At 41.7% G+C, this 22798-nt stretch overlaps 1 protein-coding gene across 2 annotated transcripts in view; it reads left to right on the top strand.

Annotated features, from left to right (window-relative positions):
* The first annotated feature begins 820 nt into the window (after window positions 1-820).
* ANKRD29 (ankyrin repeat domain 29) overlaps window positions 821-22798 on the top strand; it is a 33007-nt gene continuing 11029 nt past the window's right edge. Inside the window, exons 1-6 of one of the 2 annotated variants that reach the window (XM_053997440.1) lie at window positions 821-867; window positions 6486-6596; window positions 8311-8409; window positions 10178-10276; window positions 16493-16591; window positions 19448-19546. In XM_053997440.1, the coding sequence (XP_053853415.1) occupies window positions 847-867; window positions 6486-6596; window positions 8311-8409; window positions 10178-10276; window positions 16493-16591; window positions 19448-19546 (528 nt within the window). In that variant the 5' untranslated portion in view covers window positions 821-846. Of the gene's footprint in view, window positions 868-6485; window positions 6597-8310; window positions 8410-10177; window positions 10277-16492; window positions 16592-19447; window positions 19547-22798 lie in introns of those variants that run through there. The other variant, XR_008440426.1, reaches the window with a different exon arrangement.

Raw genomic sequence — 22798 nt, 5'->3', positions numbered from 1 at the left:
ATTTTTAAAGGCATACAGTTAAGCCCTTAAGAACTTACTGGCTTCCTAATGAGAGCACATCAGCTGTGGGAGATAGCATTGGTGATAACTGGATGCAGACAAGGTGAAGGAACTCTCAGCCCCGCCACGGGTTTGGGTGGCAGCACTGTGGCTGTACTTACAACAGTACCTCTTAACAGGATTTGCTTAGGTTTGCTTGAAGGGAAGAGGCTGTGAAACACAAAAGTGGTGCTATGCAGGTGGCATTAGCACCATGATGAGGATAGGGCTGGGGGGAGGGTGCCTGGGGTTTGGACCATTTCAGTGCTATTCCTGAGCTACAGAGGCCTGATCCATAGGTCTACACCAGAGGCTGAGTGGTGTGGGTCCCCCACCCTGGGGGCTGGCTTCTCAGGATGCTGCTGCAGCAGGGGCCCATTTTAAATAATACTAAAACTACTACTATTACTAACAACAACAACAACAACAACAGAACAATAATAACTATGCAACCAAAATAGCAATAAAACATAATTTTCTGTAATTATATAAAATGGTATGCTGATATAATTAGTATGTGTTCGAACATAATTGATTCTATTATAATCTATTCTGCTAAATAATAATAATAATAATAATAATAATAATAATAATAATAATAATAGTAATAATAATAAACAACCAAATACTCCCTTCCCACCCCAAAAAGAACCTCTAAAGAGCAATAGTAGCCAGAACTCCATGAGCACAAAGTGCTGCGGGAGGGAGGCGCCGGCCCCGCCCCGGCCCCGCGCAGCCCCGGGCGCGGAGCGGTGCGGACCGAGCTGCGCGGGAGGGCGCGGAGCGGGGCGGAGGCGGAGCGCTGCGATGTGCAGGATGTCGTTCAAGGTGAGCCGGGCGCCTCAAGGGGAGAGGGGCGGGGGGATGCGCGTTTGGGTTCCCGCTTTGCGCTTGTCGTGCCGGCAGCCCGTGGAGTGCTCTGTGGTATCCGTGGATTTGGGGGTTGATTTGGTTTTTTTTTTTAGGAAAAACGAGGGTGGTGTAGGGCGGAAGGAAAGAAAGCAGAAAGCAGTAACGTCCTTCCCGGGCTTTGGGGTGCCCCGGGAGTGCTGCGGTGGCAGGTGATGGAGCGGGCGCTTTTCACAGCTGACAGCCCCAAAAGGGTGCGTGCCTTGTGTTACATAAACTGCGAGCCTGGCTCTGGGGTGGCCGGGCTCTGTGCTGTGGGTTTTGGTGCAGTCAGGAGCCTCCTCCTCACTTTTACGACCATCTCTGCTGGTGCTGGTTGTGTAATAGTTAGGAGGCAGTCTTGATCCGTGCTCTTCCTTTCTGTGCTGTGGTGGCCACTGAAGCCAGACGGGTTCGTTCCCTTTGCCAGATGTGATTCCTGTCACTTTTTTGTACTTCTTCCATCCAAACCCACACAAGAGCAGTCATTTCAAAAGATTGCCTTAAAGAAGTTTTTTTAATCTAAGGACAGGATTAATAAGATTATTTGGCAAAGAGGAAAGCAAGCAGCAATTTACTAATGATGTCAACAGATAATATTTATGATGGATGTACATCTTCTCTGTTTTGCACTTTCTGGTTGCTGTGCTTGCCCTTCTCTTATTGATCAGCAGCTCAGTGCCAGTCCTTTGCCATATTGCTTGCATTGCATTTTTTTAAATTTGATGTATTATTCCCTGTACTTGCCTCTCTCCTGTCAGGGTATCCCCCCCCCCCGGAACGCTGGTGCTTTGATGTCACCGTGTCAGTTCAATGGTGGCACAGCAGGTGGTTCCCACCTGCAGTTAAAGCCCTCCTGTGACAGGCAGCAGAGAACCTTTGCTCCAGGGGCAGCTCAGTCTTACACTTGGTGGTGAAATCATAGAATGGTTGGAAAGGACCTTAAAGATCATCATGTTCCAGCCCTCTGCCATAAGCAGGGACACCTTCCACTAGACCACGCTGTTCAAAGCCCCATCCAGCCTGACCATGGACACTTCTAAGGATGGGGCATCCACAGCTTCTCTGGGCAACCTGTTCCAATGCCTCACCACCTTCACAGTAAAGAATCTCTTCCTAATATCCACTCTAAACCTACCCCCTGTCAGTTTGAAGACATTTGTCCTTGTGCTATCACCACATGCCCTTGTAAAAAGTCCCTCTCTATCTCTCTTGCGGGTCCCGTTTAGCCACTGGAAGGTGCTCTAAGGTCTCCTCAGAGCCTTCTCTTCTCCAGGCTGAACAACCTCAATTCCCTCAGCCTGTCTTCATAGGAGAGGTGCTCTAGCCCTCTGGCCATCTTCATGGCCCTCTTCTGGATTTGGTCCAGCAGGTCCCCACCCTTATGTTGGAGGCCCCAGAGCTGAACTTAGTACTCCAGGTGTGGTCTTACCAGAGCAGAATTGAGGGAGAGAATCACTTTCCTCATCCTACTGGTCTTGATTCTTTTGATGTAGCTCAGGATACGCTTGCCTTTCTGGACTGCAGTCTCTGTGGTCATCCCCTTTTTGGTCCTGCATTGGTCTCACACATAATTTCATTTTCTTTGTTTTTTTTTTTTTTTTTCCTTAGTTTTTCTGTCCATTCTGTCTCTGTGAGTTTTTTCCCACCTTCTTTACTCACAAGCATCCACCCAAACAGCCCCATGTTCCTGGTGATGCCAGCTTCTTTTTCTTTCTTATCTTTTTTTGGCCTCCTTGTTTATTTTACTTGTTCTTCAGGTCTTACTTGCTGTTCTGTCCCTATCAGCTCCTTTTCTATGCCCTATTTCTCACATTATAGTCCCTCAAGTTTTCCTGTTCTAAGTAGCTCACTGTTTTCCCCTCCCTCTGAAGAACTGCAGACCATACCTCCCTCTCTCTGTTTTCACTCCCTTTTCTCCCTGTGACATTTTGTTTGGCATTTTCTCTTTCTCTCAGATCATGAACTTAACTTGGATTCTTACTGTTTGCCACTGGCTGTTCACATTTTCCATCTTATTATCCTACTTACCCATGGCATTGCATTTATCTTTCTTTCTCCCACAAATATCCTCTCTTCTGTCACATTTTGCCTGACTAAACAACATTTATATATTAAATCACCTGTCCGTTTTATCAGGATCCTTCATGTATGATATATTGCTATCTAATAAAGAACTCTGCTCCTAAGTTGCACTAGCCTTTTCCATCATGCTTGATCCTGATTTCCAGTTCTTCTTCTTTAAACTTTTTACTCAATTCCTTCTTCGCAATAGGACTGGTTTGGAAACTAAGAAAGAAAAGGGAAATTTCTTGCATTTTGCCAGCATAAGGAACAAACCAGTGGGTGAACTAGCATTCTCTTTCTCCTTTCTTTTCTTTCTCTTTGTCCATTGCTTTGTTTTTTTCATCTGCAAGATTCCTGTTTAAGAACTGCGCTCTTCCTCCTTAGCGGTCACACCACTCTCACCTGCCCTTTCTCTGCAAACAGCAAATCAAAGGTAGGGCAGGGAGCAGGAGCTGGTGGGCGCAGCATTTAAAACATACTTTCCCCCTCAATATTCCTGAAATGACACAGATACCTTAGCACAATTCATCTTTTTCTGTATCCCTGCAGAGAAATGGTTTTGTTAGATTTATAATATATATTTTCCTCTAGGCCGTTTTTGAAAAAGTGTTTTTTCTAATGTCAGTACCGCATGAACATAATGCCAGCTTTTCATCTTTGGGCTGTCATAAAAGCATATAAACCATCAAAATTATCAGCACAGCCAGATTTTAAAATAATACTTTAGAGAACTTGATGAAGTGAAGGAACTTTTATCCTGAAAGTTGCTGATGCTGGCACAAGTGACATAATGAAACAAGCAATTTTCATGAAAGCTATTGGCTAATAATTTTCAAATGTTTATTACATTCTGCTCCCAGACTGTCAGTGCTGAGGATCAGTTGTTTACTTTGGGGCTGCTTTGGGAGCAGACTACCTTTATAATAAGAATTACACAAAAAGTTTGTCCAATTAATCTTTTGAAATTCAACATTACCTCTCCCTAGGAAGTATCTGATGAGACATGACTGAGTTCATAACCAAACAACAGCAGTCACATCCTGCAGCTATAAACTCATTTATTGCTCAAAATAATTAAATTCATTGGATTAGATTACATAGCTATAGATCCAGAGATATAAACTGACACATGGTACACGATAAGGCTGTTCTTGTAAGGTGCCCAGATCATCTGAATGATTTTGCACTTTCATTCACCTTAGCACGTACAATAGCTCAGATTTGCATCTGATTTTTTAATCTTATCACTGGATGGTTGATGGTCTGAGTGTGCTGTATACTCTACTTTTATACAAGGAATCCCAAGCAACGCAGGGGCACAAGGGGAAGTAAAAGTGCTTAATAGGAATCAGTTTAAATGGGAGAAAACTTTGTTTTGTGTCCTTGGTGCACTGAAGAATTCTTCCATTCCTTGGGTCTGATCCAAAGTATAAGGACAACTCTGCTGGAGAGCTACTGTAGGACTTAGAGGGGAGAAAAAAGAGGTAGGAATTTCTGACTCATAAGGCCAAAGACTTTGAACTTCTACTTGCCATCCAGGGTCACACTGGACATTTAGTTCTCTTCTCATGTGAACTGGTGAAAGCAGGCAAGAAGTTCCTGAATATGGATTCCAGTTCCTGCCTCCCTGACCAGTGAAAGTGGTGGTATATGATGAGCAATAATATAATTCAGTCTGCTACTGTGCCCTTGTAGTTAAAACTGGGGTGGATTAAATTAATCTTTCCCTTTATGGATGTGTTGCCGTACCTCTAAACTTTCTAAGACTTTAAGGGATAGTTTGGGACAATAAAAGGTAAGGAATTTGATTGTCCATTCTGTAAGGTCTAAACATGCTCATGTCTTTCCACTGAATATCATAATAACAAAGCCAACAGGACAATATTCCTAACTGCCAGCTCTATAAATAAATATCTATCTACTAAATCAAAGCAGAAAGGGCAACACGAGCCTCTGTGTGTTTAGGTCAATTGTTTGCTTTTACATAAAATTTTAGTGGTTCTAAGGATAAAGATAGGAAGACACTACAGTCTTGCTAGCAAAGAGGGTATAAACTGCTGTCTCTAGTTTAATCAACATTGTTTACATTATTTACATTATTTAATCAACATTATCTCCAGGGAAATGCAATAGCTGTGAAAAGAAGATCAGAACTGAGCTTATTGTGCTTGCTAAAATTTTCACACTCCTGCCCCTGTGTGCACAAGAAATGCCACTATTAATTTATAGGAAGTGACTTACAATTTATTGAATGGTTGGAACATCTCTCATCTGAAACAGCTGCCAATTTTCCAACCTATTATTATTAAAAATGCAACCCATGGAAAGTGCTCAGACCTGAGAGAGATTCAGATTCATGATTCTTGTGTCTACTGGTTTCTGCAAAGTTTAATGTCTTCATGTCAGTGAAGGAAGCAATTTGAACTGTGCTGTATATGTGCATTTTAATTATAAAGCATAAAACTATTGAATCTTGATTCCCTGCCACATTACATGTGCACACTGACATTTAGACAAGAAGTGCCTATGCCATTTCTGAAGCTGAATGATTGACTTTAATATCACTCTGCACTCTCTTTGGGTTATCCAGAAGGCAGCGTTTGATACAAAGCAATGTCCTTGCATATTTTTGACTCTGCTTTGGTGTGACTGTTGGTGAAGTGATGTTTTACACCTCTGTAGGTGGTTTGGGCTCTTATTAAAAAATCAGCAGCACGAGCCCGCTCTAGGATATAGATCATTGCCATCACAGTGTTTCCCCCCCACACTTCACCCTTGACAGTGCTTACCTGTCAAGGCAGAATATTGGCAACTGTCTGCATGGATTAGATAAAGAGGGTAGGAGCAAAGTCCATGTCTTCTCTTTCTGTCCTTTTCCTGTGCTGGAGCAGTCATCATTCACTCCTACCCAGGAGATATTGCACATACCCACAGTCCCAGGGTGTTAATTCCAGGCAGGAGGTAGAACAAGCAGTCTGGGAGATGCATGAGTGATACTTTTCCTGTATTGGAACTTTTTGTGCAGAAAAGAAGGAGATGGCAGAGAGCTAATCTGAGACCCAAGCAGATGTCCTGCAGCAGGACATGTCAGCAGGATGCTTCAGCCTAACTGTGGCCAGTCCCACCATAGAAACAGACAATTCAGGCATCACTGAGCATGTTGTTTTCTGTGATGTTTCCCTGTGGATCTGGCCTAGCATCATCCTTTCTCATTACAGGGCAATCTAAAAGACATAGGCTGCCATGGACACAAGGAAGACTTGAAATAACATGAGGAAGCACAGGAAGATTGGTCTCTTTAATTGCAAAAAGAAATTAAATTAGCTTCCTTTCCATGCTCTGAGTTTGAAAGAGCAGCACACTAAGCTGAAACTTTCCTGGCTTGAATGCAGAACGTATGCAATGTATATGCTTGCCCAGAGGATTTTCCAAAGTGATTTATTTCTGCTTTCCTTTTTTTTTTTTTTTTTCCTTTTCCTTTTTTCAACCAGAAAGAAACACCACTTGCCAATGCTGCATTTTGGGCTGCAAGAAAAGGAAACCTGGCTCTCCTCCAGCTGCTGCTGAACAGTGGGCGAGTAGATGTGGACTGCAAAGACAGCGTATGCACACAATGCACCTACAGCCACAGCACTCATTTTGCATCACTTTCCATAACCCACCATGCAGAGGGTGTAGTAGGGATCTAACATGAAACATATGTCTTATGGTACTTCAGGATGATTTAAAACCTTCTCCTGTCAGTAATCAAGCTTGAAACATAAGATAAAATAGTGTGATGATTTACATTAGTGGCAAGGGGTTAAGAATTTGCCAGCACTCAAAAATGTGTCTTACATGGTTATTTGTGGTGGTGACATTAAAAACACAGATCCTAGCACCTCGGGCTTCTCTTTGCAAAGAAATGTCATTGTAGTAATAGATCACAGCGAAGAGTTGGCTGAATTGAGCCCAGGTAGCAATGATTCTGTCAGCTAACAGACCTCATAATTAGAACAACAGCTGGCCTCCTAAATTCTTCCTCCTCCACCCAATCTCTGGACTGGGCACCAACATGAAGGCAAAAGATTGCCAAGCAAGAGGAGCCCAGATACATGACAAATGTCATGTGAATTTCCTTACTGTAATTGACATGGGTTGAAATTAGTTTTGAGATTATATATGGGATGATAACACGGATCATGAGCAGATCTTTCTATTCTGCCTACAACGCATGGTGAGATACTTGATTGTGCTAAGCTGAGTCAAAGAGCAAGGGAAAAGGAGGGTGAGAAGTTCCAGGTTTCTTTTTTTTGGCATTGGGAGTGACTGACACGTAGCCATGCTGGTGTTGGTAAGGATTAATGCCACTTCCAGCCCAAAACATGAACTTGCCGCAGCTTCTCTCACTTTGGATACCTTCAAAGTGTAAGAGATTTTCTAAGCCAAATGACTTTAATGTATCTTTTCATTTTCATTTCATTTTTGACCTGTAGGCAAGTATTTGTCCTACAGCACTTTTGCGGCTGGTGCTATGATGTCCTTCTGACAAGGGAGGGAAGGTTGTTCAAATAGAGGCTTGTAGTAAACAGGACAGAGATCAGTATGAAAAAATAAAGTCACTACTCTTCATATTTTCTCAAAAGAAGGCTAACTTTGGACAAGGACTTTCACACTGCACTGCATTAATAATTGTATCAGACATACACATTTTCTAGACTAAATTATTTTTTTTTACAATTAAGACTGCATGTTTCTTTTTTGTAATGTCACCCATTCCTTCTTTAAATTGAGCTTTTGTGTGTGAATGGTTTTGAAGGATGTATTTCATCCTTATGCATGTGGTTTCTGCATATTGTCCATACACTGTATACATATAAATCTTACTTCATTCCCTGGAAGTGACCTTATAGTGTACTGAGGGAGTTGAACACAGATTTCTGTACAGACAGTTCTCTCTTATAATGTGAAGAGTCACTGAGTGAGTTTGCTCTCATTATTTGGATAGGGAATTACTGTTCAAATCACCCAGCCCCTTCTCCTGACTATGACTCAGAATTCTAAGTGACTCAGCTGAGTCACTCTGCTCCTGTGTCTGAGGTTATTCTTCTGGAAATGATGCAAAGAACTTTGGGATTCTCTGCTTAAAAAGAGGGGGGGAAAAAGCTGTTTAGAAACAAAACCCATTCTTTTTATACTTGTTGCACTTATTTTGGGACAATAAGATATCATAAACTCCCTCCAGCTTTTTGGCAGAGATGCTGACTCATCCAGACAGCCTGATTCATTGCTGTAGGTGTCTCTTGAAGGTACTGACTTGTTTTTCCTTACTCCCAGCTTGGCACAACAGCTCTGATGGTAGCATCTTACTATGGCCACATAGATTGTGTACGGGAATTGGTGTTGCAAGGAGCAGATATCAATCTGCAGAGAGAGGTAGGATTCAAACATGGCTTGATTAAGTGACTGGTGGTTTGTTACAAATAATAAGAGTGTTGTCTGCTGCTTGTTGCCAATTGTTTCTTTGTCACTTGCTGTATAGTGTATTTATAACATTTATAACAGGCTCTGTTCTGAGGACATCAGGGAATCAGTTATCTGGAGTTTACAACAGAAAATCAGATGCCAGAGGTACATTTGTAATAACTCATGAAACATTTTCAGCAGATCTGGTTGGTGAGGGTCAGTTACATCTGGGATGTAACCCCCCCAGAGTTATGCCATTTATGTATTTGCAGTTTAACTTTTTGGCACAACAATTTACAGATCTCGCGATGGGATAAATAATAAGAAGACCTTTACCTTTTGATTTGCAGCCTGGTCATTAAAACAGAGTGGATGCCATTGCTAGCACAGGGATTATTTTTGACTCTGTGTGTTTTGGAGATTCTGCCTTTTATTCTGAGCTGACTCATCTCTAGCAGTCACACAGCTTTATCACCCGTACCCTTCCCTGCATCTTCTGCTTGGCATTCAAGGCATGTCTTGCACCATGACATCAGCATGGAAGGGACATCAGCAACTATTTTTTTGGGAAATTGCCTTTCACTCATACTCCATGCAGACAATTGTAAGGATTGCAGTTGCTCTGGTCTGTGTGTTAGCTGTGCAAAGAGCAGAATTGCTCTGGGACAACCACTGGTTTTAAGAGAAGAACAGTTTAAGGAGGGCATGAAGTTACATGGGATGGTGGCAGGTCGTGCAGGATAGCAGTGTGCTTGTTGCTCAAACAGTACAAGCCAAGGTTTCTTACTTTCCTTGGTTACCTGGAACCAGAGCATTAATCTCATGCTGACATCTGCAAGTTACTGAGTCAGTGAATGCCACATTTGATGATGTAGGTGTCTTTGCACTTACTGGCCTAAACTTGCTCTAACCATGATTGTCGATGTCTTTCAGTGGGGTCCTGTTCTAACAAAACATGTACTTAAATATGTCCCTTCTCTTAGGTAAACATTGCTTGGAAAGAAGCAACAAAAGAAAAAGTTAAGAACAGTTTTATGGAGCTGCTCTTGATTATCACTCAGGAAATACTGATTCAACAAGGCAACAACAACAACAAAAAAAAAAAAACCCAAAAAAAAAAGAAACAAAAAACAAACAAACAAACAAACAAACAAAAAAAAAACAAAACAAAAAAAAAACAAAACAAAACAAAAAAAAACACTGAAAGCCTCCAAAATCACTCTGTTGCAGGAAGGGAGCAAAACAGATGAAGTTTAAGTGCTAAAGACCTATGGCACTGTTCTGCAACTAAATGCAGTTACTCCAACCAGTGCTCTTGTGCACTGAAGTTGTTGTGAAGCTCAGGGAAGTGAGAGTCCTATAAATGTGCCCAGGAGAGCGGGCTCTGAAATGGTCTAAATGGGGCCATGTACTATTTGTAAAGGCTTTGGGCACTGGAGTGAATTTCACATCTAGCTCCCATTTCCTGTACTTTCTACATGGGGTGAGAGAGCCCAAAGTCAGGAAAGCTTGCTCCTTCCTTCCTTCCTTCCTTCCTTCCTTCCTTTGGACAGATTTTTCAGTGCAATGGGAAGAAAACTGAGTTAAGATACCTGGTGTCCTCTGGAGTCTTGAAATTCATCATGTCTTTTCAGCTGATATTCAACTGATTGAGCACAATACTTTTTGATTTGAAATGTCTATACTTCAGTCAAGTGTGTTGTGTTTTCTACTGTTTTAATCTATTTTTCCTTTACAGTCAGGTGCAACTTCTCTGTTCTTTGCTGCACAGCAAGGCCACAATGATGTAGTGAAGTTTCTCTTTTCATTTGGAGCCTCGACTGAATTTAAGAATAAAGTAAGATGATGGGTCTATTTTTGCATGCTGATACATTCTGACAGTTAAGGCTGGGTTTTTGTATTCACATGAAACATGACAGGGCAGTGTTAAGAGGATGAAACTTCCTCACATGAACATTTTTGAGTAATGCAACACATTGTGAAATATTAACTTTGGACTAGCTTTTCCTACTTATGATGAACTTAATGGCATAAGTTCATCAAGGTCCCTCAATAGTGATATCAGTCTTTCTTCATAAGCCATCCTCCAATACAAGATCAAAGGGTCTTTTTGCACATACCAGGTAGGATCCTGATTTAGGTGTTTTTGTACTCTGGTTGCATAGAACTTACATTTCATCAGCGTTGGGATGTCTCTGCATGCCACCATAGGACACATAGGAATATAATGCCTTCAGTCCTCCCTAAATTCCCACTTTCCTATCTGAGACAAGAAGATGAAATGTACCTCAGAGCTTTTAGTTCTTTGTTCAGGCAGGTCCTTTCCCAAAATCTTCTTAGAATAGCGAAAAGCACGGGTGGCAGGGTTTCTCACCCCTCGTGGGGTCAACAGCAGCAAGATCAGCAGTTCATCACTGACAGCAGTACATCAACCCAGGTTTTTTTGCCCAAGCCAGTATTAGCACCTCTGCTTTCAGCAAACAGGGGGAAAAAAAACCATATTTTCATTAAATATACTTGTCCTTGACATGCTGGCTATGTTTTGAAGTGTTCCCATTATCTGGGGAGGAGGACGCTTGCCAGTCACTTGTCCTGGGGTCCTTAGTGATGTCTTTGAAGAAGCAGTAGTTCTTTAACCCCACAGTAATCAATTTCTCAAGATATTTTAGTCTGTGATTTGAACGATTCTCTCAATCCATACCTGCTTTTTGGAGTCCCTGGCAATACAGGCTCTAAATATAAGGAAATTGATAGAGCATCAGAAACTTAGCTCCTTATGCTCTAGGGGCTAAAAATCTTGTTGTTAGGATTCTGATACCCCAGAGAGCTGTGCTTGTGGTGAGCAAGTCTCTGACCGCAGCAGCAATCAGAAATAAAAGCATGAATGAAATTGTGGCTGTTTGACACAACATGGAGTGCAGCTGTGAAAGCTGGCAATGCTGGAGGTTACAGTGTTAAATACAACAGCTGGATCTTACAGCTGGATAATCTCATGTGGGGCAAATTTCTTGGGTAAGGTTGCACATTCAAATAAATGTTGCTTCTCTGACTTTTATTTCAGAGTATGGGTGGGGGTTAGCAAGATTCAGAGGGGTCATCTTCCCTTGCATTCAGCTGGCAAGTCAGAGGCTCAGTACCTTATTCTGTCTAGAGAGACAGTTACATCTTCACTCAATCTTTTCACAGCCTGTGAACTAGGAGTTTGTGAAGAGGCCAAGATTTGATCCAAGAGGTGAACAGCAGACTTGAAATTGTCTTATCCGTCATGACAATATACCATCTTTAATGAAGCATGCAAAATACACTGATGTGAAACACTAGGACAGATAAAAGAGAGAAAAGATTAAATTATAAAAGAATATTCCTGTGTTCAGCTGCTCCAAATGGCTTCCATCTTTGGACAAATGCAAGTTTGGGGTCTACTGTTGCTCACCTTGAAACTTTAATTCCAGCCCCTCTTTTCCTGCCTATCTCTGCTTCTGAACCCAGACTTGACTTGGCCCATATGCCAGTCCCAAGTATCTTTTAAGCTGCTGGTTGTTCTTCCTCTCCAGGCCACAGCTTTCTGTTACATCCAGACAAGCTGATTGAAAGATAACACCAGCTCCCAATGGGCATAACATGGGAAACTGACGTGTGATGTGCATGTGAGATGATTTTCCAGCAGCATCACCTGCCTGAGCAGGAGGCACCAGTCAGTTTAGTGCAGGGACAGTCCACATCTTCTACTGGCCCACTAGTGTGGCAATGTATCAGTTCAATCTTCTGATTTAATAATGTGGTTTTCATAGCTTGGAATAATTCCATCATTCTGTTAACAGGTGACCAAGGTGACAGGCTGCTCTATCCCTCCCAAACCCCAGAAACAATATAGTTGATAAAATATGCCTTTTCAGGTTAGAGACAAGGCATTTTCTCACTAAGACACTCATCTGGGAGCAGCACTGGAAAAGATATGGCTGCTCCTGTTTTTAAAGGGCGGTGCAAAATTAATCCATTTGCAAAGAATATATATATTTCTATTATAAATCACCACAAGAATTTGGAATAAGCACACAAATTGAATGTATCCTACAAAACAGAGACTTAACTAAGGAAATGCAAAGCCCAACATCTTTTTCATGTACTTATCTGTAAATTGTGATTACTACGTTTGTTACTCATATATGAGAATTCTGGAGAACTATCTTAATACAAGCATGCAATTCTTGTTAAGCCTTGTATCATTAGAACTGATATTTGCTATGGCAAAACTGCTCTAAAATAGTGTAATAAAGTAATTAGCAATAAATGCTGATGTTCTAATGAGAATGAATAGTACTATTGAAGGTTAATTATTATATAATTAGTACATATAATATTAGTCATTAATATTATTCTGCATTGTCCCAATCTGACATCCATAGAAATATTTAACATAGGTTGAAACTTTTTTCTTTTATTCTGATAGATGTGATAAGCATGTGAGTTCTTAAAAAGCATGGTGGTACATTTTTTGAGCAGTACTGCAGGTTGAACAGTATGTCAGAGGCTGTTTTTCAGCAGGCAGCGATTGCAGAAGATCAGATCTCCTCCTCCGTTCCATATTTAAGAGATAGTAAAACAAGGTATAATTCTAAGCTGTTTCAGGTGATGATGATAGAGGAAAGAGGTCGGCAAATAGACAGGGAAGTCTGCACCACTTAGCGTGCTCCTGTTCCAAGTATTTTCACTGCAGATTGGCAGCTGCTGTTATGTGCTGCCAGTGAAGAGGACAGACTCTGGGGAGGACAGAAAAATGGTTTCAGGGGAAGAATTGCAGAGGTAGCTGAGAAAAGTCCAGGTCCTATCTGAGCTGGAAATATTTGCAGTGCAGGATTAATAGAAGCTTCATTGTGTCAGGAAAACAGGATATGCCCAAGGCAATGTGCCATCTCTAAGAGGTTGCACAGTGGCCTCCTGCCCACTGCAGAAGGGGTGATAGCCCCAGGAGCACCTCAGTGCTTGCTCACATGTCCAGCTCCCACTTGCTGCCCTGCTCAGAGTTTCCAAGAAGCTTGCCAGTACCAAAGACGCTGCTTCAGCTTTTTACTTATCTCAGCTGAAGCCAAAAAGGAAAGAGGTAATCATGTGGCTGAAAGGGGTGCTAAAACTCTGTCATTTACTTTTTTTTTTTTTATCCCCCACAACTTCTGCTTTCCTTATGGTCTGTAAAGCACTGGGGTCTTCAGCTAGAGCTTGTTGGAGTGAAGTGTAAGAGAAAATCAGATGGAAGCTCAATAGAGGCAAGAGGGGGACTGAGTTTTCGCCTACTAATAAACAGTGGACCATTGCACTGTTCAACAATTCCTTGATTTAACTAAGTGCTGTCTTATCACATGGTCAGTGGAAAAGTTTGCGGCCCCCTGCTTCCTTTTCTTACAGAAAGATGTGTATCTGATTTTTCATAGTGGTACCCCAACTCAGAGCATGCAATCCTCTGGATTGGCATGGAATCCCACTGCCTTCTGTTGAACATATTCAGCTTCAGATATCAGACAGACAGTAGAGCAGGTCTTTGAGGTCAGTTGTCCTCTTGATCAGGGACCAGACCTTTGAGCCTAGGAATTGTTACCCACTTCTCTCTGCCGCAGTAAATATTTGATTCAGAGTGGACAGATGAAACTAGGGGCCATCCAATGATCCTCTTCTAACCCCTGGACTCAGATCAGACTGACCTAGGAAAACTTGGTAACTTTAGTCTGAAAGATCCAAATGGTGTATTTTGGAATTGTGTAACTCTTTCAAAAAAAACCCAAACAAACAAACAAACAAACAAACAAAAAAGTATCTGTCTAAAACTGTTCACTGGGTTGAATCAAGCACTTGGTCAGGAACCTCTTTTTGAATTAATTTGACATGTCTTGAGAGACTGTTGCCATTCTTAAACCCCAAGCTGTCGCATCTCCCAGGGTGGGATCACACACTGGGATTCCAAGTGTTGGGCTTCAGCTCTGCTGTGCCAACTGTGGTTAGCTTTGCAGGTGTGCCTTTTATTTGGGATAAAATAAAGGTTGTCACTTGGTTCCTTACAGAAATTATGATAATAACCAAACAATCTTCTAAAAATAACAGAAATTTGTGGAAAACGCAAGAATTTTAGAAAACAAAAGCCAGATCATAAAGCAACTAACAAACTTTTTCCATATGCAACCGAGCATGTCTATTTACCCTCCATATAGGGAACTTTAATATTTTTAAGCTTCCTAAAGCTTTTCCTCCCCTGCCTCTCCACAGAGGACCTTCAGTCTGGCTAGCACAGTTTCTCTTCTTAATTCACTAACTTTTCTTTCTCAACATCATTCAGGGAAAAAGTCTTTAAAAATTTCTCCATTTTTTTGTTTTGTTTTGTTTTGTTTATAGCCCTTTGATCTAGTAAATCACCACTTGAGCAGGGTTTCACTGGTTGGGGAGGGGAAATAGGTTTCATGAAGCTATTAGCTTTTCCATTGTCTTTTAAGTGTGTATAAGGTGTTTTTTAATCCAAGAACAATTGTGATTGCTTTTGTGTTTTGTTCCAGCAGTTCCTATCAGTTCCTATTAAATTGCGGTAATTTAATTTGGCAGGAAAGTCTAATTTCTCATAAGAGAAATTTAACTCCACTGGCCTGATTACACATTGTATTTAGTCAAATAATCCAGAATTAATAGGCAATTCTTGGACTGTCACACAACAGCCTCACATCTCTGGCTTTGCTGACACCCAAGCCTTCTTTTCTTTTCAATGTTGTGGCAGGAAGGGTGAATATGAGGTTTTGAGGGTAGCTATAAACAGTGCCTGTGGGTTAGTTCAGTCATGTCAGAGCTTGAATTTTCACCAGGCTATTACAGCCATGAAATTGCACCATTGATTAATAAATTTGATTGGTGCTTCTCATTATAAAAGATCCATTTGGTCACTCAAGCTGCAACTTCTTTTGTGGATATCTGCCTGTGTGGAAAATTTCAGACAACTTTGGAGTTGTTTCAGAGAACAAGAGACTGCCAAAGCACAGTCTTGTGTCCACATTAATAACAGCTCTAGAAACCATTTACATAAAATACTTTAGATAGTTTATTTTGTGGAAGAGAGGCTTGAGACTGGGAGAAAGGAGGGGAGGAGAGAGAAGACCTGTGGTGGGAACATTTTGGGGTAGGCATCATCTTTGCATGATGGCATGGCAGGCAGACGATAAGTACTTCCTCTCCATAGCTGTGTCTGAAATGATAATTTCTGAGTGGGGCACAGCACATTTATGATGGCAAGACCCACGTCTGCTGTCTCAGTTGTTTGAGCTGCTTTGGAATCAATTACCAGGGACACTGAGGTGTTTCCCTTCTCAGCTGGCTCCCAAGGGAGTGTTTCTACAAGCAGGGATTGATGCATGTGCCTAGGTCTGCCTTTAGTGGTGATATGCAGCAACTCTAACTGCCTGGGATTGATCCCACCTGCGGGGATCACTTCTCAAGCAGCAGTAACGGCGCTTTCACTGATGGTTGTGCCTTTAGTCAGACTCACACTTCCACAGTCAGCTAGCACACTTTAAAATGCTTCCTCTCTGCTCAGCCTCAGGCCAACAGTCCATCGATGAGAGGCAGGACAAAACAGGGCACAAGGTTCTGGCCAAAGAAGAGCAGATGATCAATAGACACTGAAGCAGTGGAAAGGTGTGCAGTCCTTCCATTGGTGGAAGAGTTTGGCAGGCATGAGGAATTTGGCTGTAAAAGGAAGAGATGTGGAGGAGCTTGAAGTTGTGAAAGGAGCAAAGCTTCTAATGGCAAGGCAGAAGATGAGGAATGAAAAACAGAATTTTCTTCATTCCTTTCCCTCCCTAAAACTCAGGAGAAAAAATTTATATTGTGACCAAGCCAAGTTGAAAGATTTGCATGTCAACACTTGGCATTAAAGTTATGAAAGATTCAGTAGCTACTCATTACAGAACTGCTGTGAGCCAAATTCTGAAAACTCTTAAAGTTTGACTCCTTTTTTATGGTGAAGTTCAGCCCAGCACCTGACCTCTCACCTGACTGTACCCATTCTTTTTTGTTTTCACAGGACGGAGGCACAGCTCTCCTGGCTGCCTGTCAGTACGGGCATGCAAAAGTAGTGGAAACTCTGCTGAAGCACGGCGCCAACATTCACGATCAACTCTATGTGAGTTATTTGACACACACAATATTGACAATGGTGGTGGTGGAACAAATGTGCTGTTGCTTAGACAACAGCAGACACCCTGGCTCCAGCACTGACAGGCATTTGCCAAACGCTGCAGTTTTATAATACTCTGTCCCTCTAAGATGTGGATTTTGTTAACTGTCTGCTTTTCATGATGCTGAGAGAAGTAACACAAAATCAGAAAAGATTCTTTGGCTGCCTTTTGGTTCATGAGCTGTATGGAGGATATGTACCAAATCTGGAACAGACTTGTGCTACCCGTTAGCCTTGGATGAAAGAGCATGTCATGTTCCACCACGAATTGCAGAAGAGTGAATAGCTCTAGAGCCTCTGAAGTACATTCATTTTCTGCCAGAAAGAATAGCAAAAATTAAAATCTTTAAATGACTTCAAAGCCGTTTCTTTTTAAATATCAATTATAATTATGTTATTTGGTATTTGTGAATCTCCAGTTTGCCAGTGTTTTGGGCAAAGTAAGGTTAAAATGGCTGAACTGATGTTGCTTAGTTGACTTTTCTGAAAGTTGGATTGAACCAATGAAGCTCTGGATTTAATTTACTCCAAGTGAGACACAGATAAGTTGAGCTTTTCAGCATTCAAAAGAAACAAGTAGCAGATTTTGCCTCTGCTTCCCACCCCAAACTTTCCTACCCCAGGGCACTCAAGACTGACAAAGAAGAAGTTGTTTCTCCAAGATATATGAGTTTTTTCAGCTGTTTTCATTGGCTTTGGATCTGCTGTTGCACTCCCTACTGGCTTGTAGGGGAGCTGAGAGCTGGTGACTGCAGAAGTGGTCATAGAGGGATCCCTACCTCAGTGTTGCCTCACCCCTCATTTATAAATAAGGTTGTTCCACCCTTGCTGTTGTGCAAATTGTCTTTCTGATCTGAGGGCAGTGATTCATCCCTCTGCAGGCTAATCCCAGGGGCTGCCACTCAGTTTAAAAATAGCTATGCTGCCACACCTGCAGACTCTTACCCAGAGGTCAAGGCAATAAAATAATTTCCTTGTCTCTTCTGGAAATGAGCAATGTTTGCAATTGGATTTTAAAATGTACTTTTATTCCTCACAGATATTGGGCAAAGCCAGTCAGAAAGAGTTGTGTAATAAAATAAGAACACGATCTCTTGGGAAAAAAAAGTGTTGTCTAGCTCTTTTTATGGGCTAAGCTGCATTTGTCAAGTGGTACCTGGATGGCAGTTTCACTGGCAGCCAAATGGGAGGGATTTTGAGCATACATTTGGATACTCCTCCCAAAACCATCAAGATCAATGTTTTAATCTTAAATTGACTCATGTGAGGAGTCAGGAGAGCAAGAGACAAAAGAATACTTGAACTAAATAGTATTTCTTGCAGAAATGCATTATAGCCTCGCAACAGCATTCTCATTACAGCATCCATTCAAATCAAATAGGTATCAGTGAATGCAAGGTTCTCCATCTTGATTGATCCTACAATAAAGAGCTTTTTTAATATTACACAACCTTATTTACTTCCTAAATTGACGTGTTCTCTGCATCTGGAGGAAGCCTGCAAAGGCTCTGGTACTGCCAGATTTTTTCATCTACTCACACAGCAACCAGAGAAAACAGCCCATCAGAGGGCCCAGGGACATGCATTAATAGTTCTAGCAGTCACCTCTTTTGTTTACCAGGACATTTATCTTGAAATCAATGTCAAACATCCTAAATTCAGTCCCTGGGGCACTATATTCAGCTCATGCTTCATAAGTCTGTGCTGAGTTTTTCAGCTAGAGGAGTAGCTGTGCACACTCTCTCTGCAGACAGCAGCATTTAGTCTCAACATAGTGATATGCCAACAAGGTCAACAGCAGGCTTTCACTAAAATGCCCTGTATTTTGTGATAAGCACCTGCCTGAGTTGGCAAGAGAGGTGTATTTGCACATCTGAGATGCGGTAAAAGGGTTAATTCCTGTCTCTATTTAAATGAAAAGATTCTCGCCTCCTGGGAAGACTTGCCCTAGCACATCCTGTGCTTGGTGCTGTGGATGTAGGATGGGTAAACACCTGTCCCACCTCAATACAGATTTCTACTTATAGTTGGTTAGATGGATTATAATGCTGTTTGAAAATGTTCCATCAAAAATACTTAATGAAATATGACTTAATAATTTTTTTTCCTATGGAAGGGGTTTCTCTGAAGTAAAATTCTGAGAACATCTGCACATGAAAGACATGTCAAAGAAAAATAAAATTTATTCGCAAATTATTCTTTCACAAGCTTTTTGCAGGAAAATTCTGGTTTCTGATATGGCTACGAAATACTTTTAGATTACCATATTACAGGAGAAGGCTCTTCTACAAGATGTGCCAGAGCAGAAGCATGGTGGTTTCTGGGGTGGCACAGTAGTATGGCACAGGCCTTACTCCTTCAGCCTCAAGGGCAGCCTTCAGTGGTGGGATTTGCAGTCTTGCAAAGTACCTGACATGTCTCCACCATGTATCCATATAATAGAACACATATGCATGAGCATATAAAAGCTAAATGAACTTCTATTGCTGTACAGGAGCTAATTTCTAGTTATGTAGCTTAATGCCTAAAAGAACTAGACTCTTAGTATTCCAGACACAGGATTTAATGCTGGATTTGGTATATGATGGGAGCCACTACTTGTGCATACTGAATGAAAATCTTGACACAGTTTATTATGAACTAGACTGTGCATTTTGGTAGTTATTTCTTGAGCATGGCTGTATATCTGCTGTTACAAAGCATAATGATTCAAGGCTGAGAACTTAATTCAATTTGATTTGTTTTTGTGTGGACAAATGGCATCATTTCAACGCAGTGTAAGACTGATGTGTTTGTTCTTAGGATGGAGCTTCTGCAATTTTCCTGGCGGCACAAGGAGGCTATCTGGATGTCATCCGATTGCTGCTTTCCTCAGGAGCAAAGGTTAACCAGCCACGACAGGTATGATCAACACTCAGAGCACAGCTGGGTTCTAATTTTATAGTTATGAAATTAACACTGGAATTTTCTCCAAGCATTGGGTTCCTGTGGAGGTGTTTCATTGGAAGGCAGTTTGTGGCTGTGTCAACATTCTATGTTTTAGTTCAGATTGGTAACATGATTTTGAAGTCAATCTCTTAGTCATTTCTGAAAGAATTGAAACTGAAAGCTCTGCTCCACATCTACACATTACACCCTATGAGCCACCATCCCTGGAGGTTTTTAAAAGACAGTGTAAATGGGGCACTTGGGCAGATGGTTTGGTGGTGGACTTGGCAGTGCTGAGTTAACAGTTGGACTCAGAGGTCTTTTCCAGCCTAAATGATGCTATGATTCTAGAGCAGATCAAACCACTCCTTTAAACGGGTTTGAACCATGTGCATGTTTGGGTCAGGCACCAAACTAAATCGAAATAAAACCCTCCAGCTGTATGGAATGTTGATGTAAGAGCCTTGCACCACCTCTTGCAACTATCAATCTGTTTGTGTTGTACATTACTTTTGAAGGTCTACACAGCCTACAACATCCCTGAGTTCTTATAAAAATTGTTTGAAAAGCTTTTGAAAATCTGGGCGCTCTAGGAGGAGGCAGTACTAAATTTGAAATCTCCAGACCTTCAGACATGGCTTTAGTGTCAAAGTTTATCTTTGGCAAATGCTTTTATTTTTAGTTTAACTTTTGTTTATTTGTTTGTTTTACTTTGCATCAATCCTGTGCACTCTGAAATTCAAGCATGAGTGTTGCCTTCATCTCTGTAAGTTTTTGATACATATGGAAAGCTTTTCTCCCCATTTCCAGCTAGTTACTCTAGTGGGCCTGATGTTGCAAACACATACAACCAGTGGCAGCTGTAAGCATGAAATTAGTTCCTCTGCAAGCAGTAGGGCTGCTGTTTGATCATTAAATGGGAAGTGTGAGCTAGATTTGTGGCTGGTTCAGAGATCCCTGCTAGGGGGTCAGGGGCTGGATCCACCGTGCATCACTGGATGCTGGAGTTAGGTAAGAGTGCAAGGGGCTTTCTAGGTTTTAAACTAACTGTGGGATAGGTAAGCATAGGTGGTATACAGAGACATGTATGAAAGCTCTCTTGCTTTCCAAATAGAAGGGTTTCTTAATTGTTTAGCTGTTTCTTGACTCTAAAATCAGTGCCTAAGCAGCCAGAGGTGGAGTTGCACAGCTTTACACCCAGCATGTAGAAATGTCTGGTTAGAGATGGAGCTTCTCAGGAATCTCTACCTTCTTTGAGAGACCCTTGCCTGTGGTCTGCTGAAACCCTGCAGGCAACGTAGCTGTCCTGGGTCTTCACTGCACATTTGAAATTGATGGGGTAAGGTCTTTTCCTTGTAATTAATCATGCATGTCAGCCAGGTGGCTGACTGCAGCAAGTGAAAAAGCAGCAGGCAAGAGCAAATGAGTGTGAAAACTCTAATAACAGTGGACAACGTGGCATAAGACAAGCTCTGCCAAGTATTTTCAGTATTTCCTTTCATCTGCACCAAAAGCCTGACAAATCATAACCTGGCAACAGACACTGATCTATATGCTTCTGCTCCATGTGTAGGTCTGTGTACACTCCTAGCTGTGGAAAGAGGATTAGTATTTTAAGGGCCTTAACTGAAACAGTTTTCCTGCTGCCTCTATCCCCTCCTCTGAGCACCAGAACTGTGCTGGCAGCTACCCCTTGGATTGATGTATTAGCTACTCCTAGGTTGCCTCCACACTGTGTCCCTAGAAAAAGCTTAAGAAATGTTAAAAGCTGTTAATTAAGTCTAAAGTTTCAATGTACAAGGAGAGACCAAGGTATGCATTAATGCTTTTTGAGTAAGTCAAAATAGGGTTGGGGAACTTTAGATCTGGCTGAACCCTGTTGCCATTAAAGCTGCATTCTGCTATCTGTAATTATAATGCAGCTAATTCTTTCTGACATTATTTCTTTAGCTCTCTAATCCAATTTCTACAACACAATGTTTCACGAGGCAATTTTAAATCTTAGTTGAGGCAAAGACTTGTGTCTCTGTGAATGTTCCTCCTGGCTTTTCTGTTTCATCTCCAGCAGGACAGACCTTCTTTGCTTGAGGGTACCTTCGATCCCTGCTAAGATTATGCCTGGATAAGTGCATGGCATTTGTATTTGAGCCCACTGTAATCTGAAATATTTCCTTAACAAATGGAACATTTTTACAGATTAATTAGTCAAGTAATGGTTGGATGAACTTCGGTCTCTTTCTTACTAACAAATGGATTTGTACTTTGTTAGGAGGGGGTGTGTTGGTCATGAGGAATGTAGCTCTAGAAGGGGCGGTTTCGATGCCAGACAACTCTCACTCTCATTTACGAGCTACATTGCTCTCACTGTAGTAAAAAACTTTTCCAGGCAATGTTACCTCAAATACAGGGCTGCAGAGTGCCAGGTGTGAGTTCATCTTCTCCTTCCTCGTGGTGTCCAAGTTTTCCTCTCTACCTTGGGAATTTGGTGGCTTAATTCACGGACCTGCACACATGTGTCTGCCTTCTATGTCTCCTCCTGCTGCTGTGGTGGGTACCAGGTCCCCTCAGTCTGGTGTCCCACCTCCTGTCCTATAGGGGTATTTCTGACACCACAGAGCATTTTGGATGGTCCTGGCTGTCCACATGCAAGCCCTTCAGCTCTCACAAAACCAAATAGTGAAGCTTCCTGGAAAGTTTCCTCCCTGGCAATGTCCTTTCTCTTGGCTTGTAATTGCCTTCTGCTCTTGCCAAAATTGAGGAGCTGGGCAGGAATTCTTTTGTCATCTTTTTGTCTAGACAGAGCTGGGGGCAATGTCTGAAGCCTGCTACAGGAGATGTTTCTATGCTTCTTCAACTTACAAAACAAAGCCGTAAGATTCTTTGCCAATGCTGTTTTGGCAATCTGTGTCCCAACAGGCTTTATTCTGCCTGGCTAAGCAGATTCAAAATAACCTGAAAATTAATGACTTTTTTCTTAGCACTTGATATGCAATTACACATACACGTAAGCCAGTAAATCTATATAGGGTGCAGTTCAGCAAGCAAGAATTGGCAAATAAATTGTAGTAGTGCAAGTGGACTAATGGGCAGAGCAGTGAAGGATATGACACTGAGTAGCCTGAGAGTAGGGGTTGTCTGCCCCTGGAAATACCTACCAGAAATTTGAGGGGTCTTTCACCTCCCACCCCAATCTGGCCTTTTCTAAAATTTCAAGCCATAAGCAAA

This window comes from Vidua macroura, chromosome 1 (genome assembly GCF_024509145.1).
Source record: "Vidua macroura isolate BioBank_ID:100142 chromosome 1, ASM2450914v1, whole genome shotgun sequence".
NCBI classification, from domain to species: Eukaryota; Metazoa; Chordata; class Aves; order Passeriformes; family Viduidae; genus Vidua; species Vidua macroura.
This window is presented reverse-complemented; position numbering and strand designations above follow the sequence as displayed.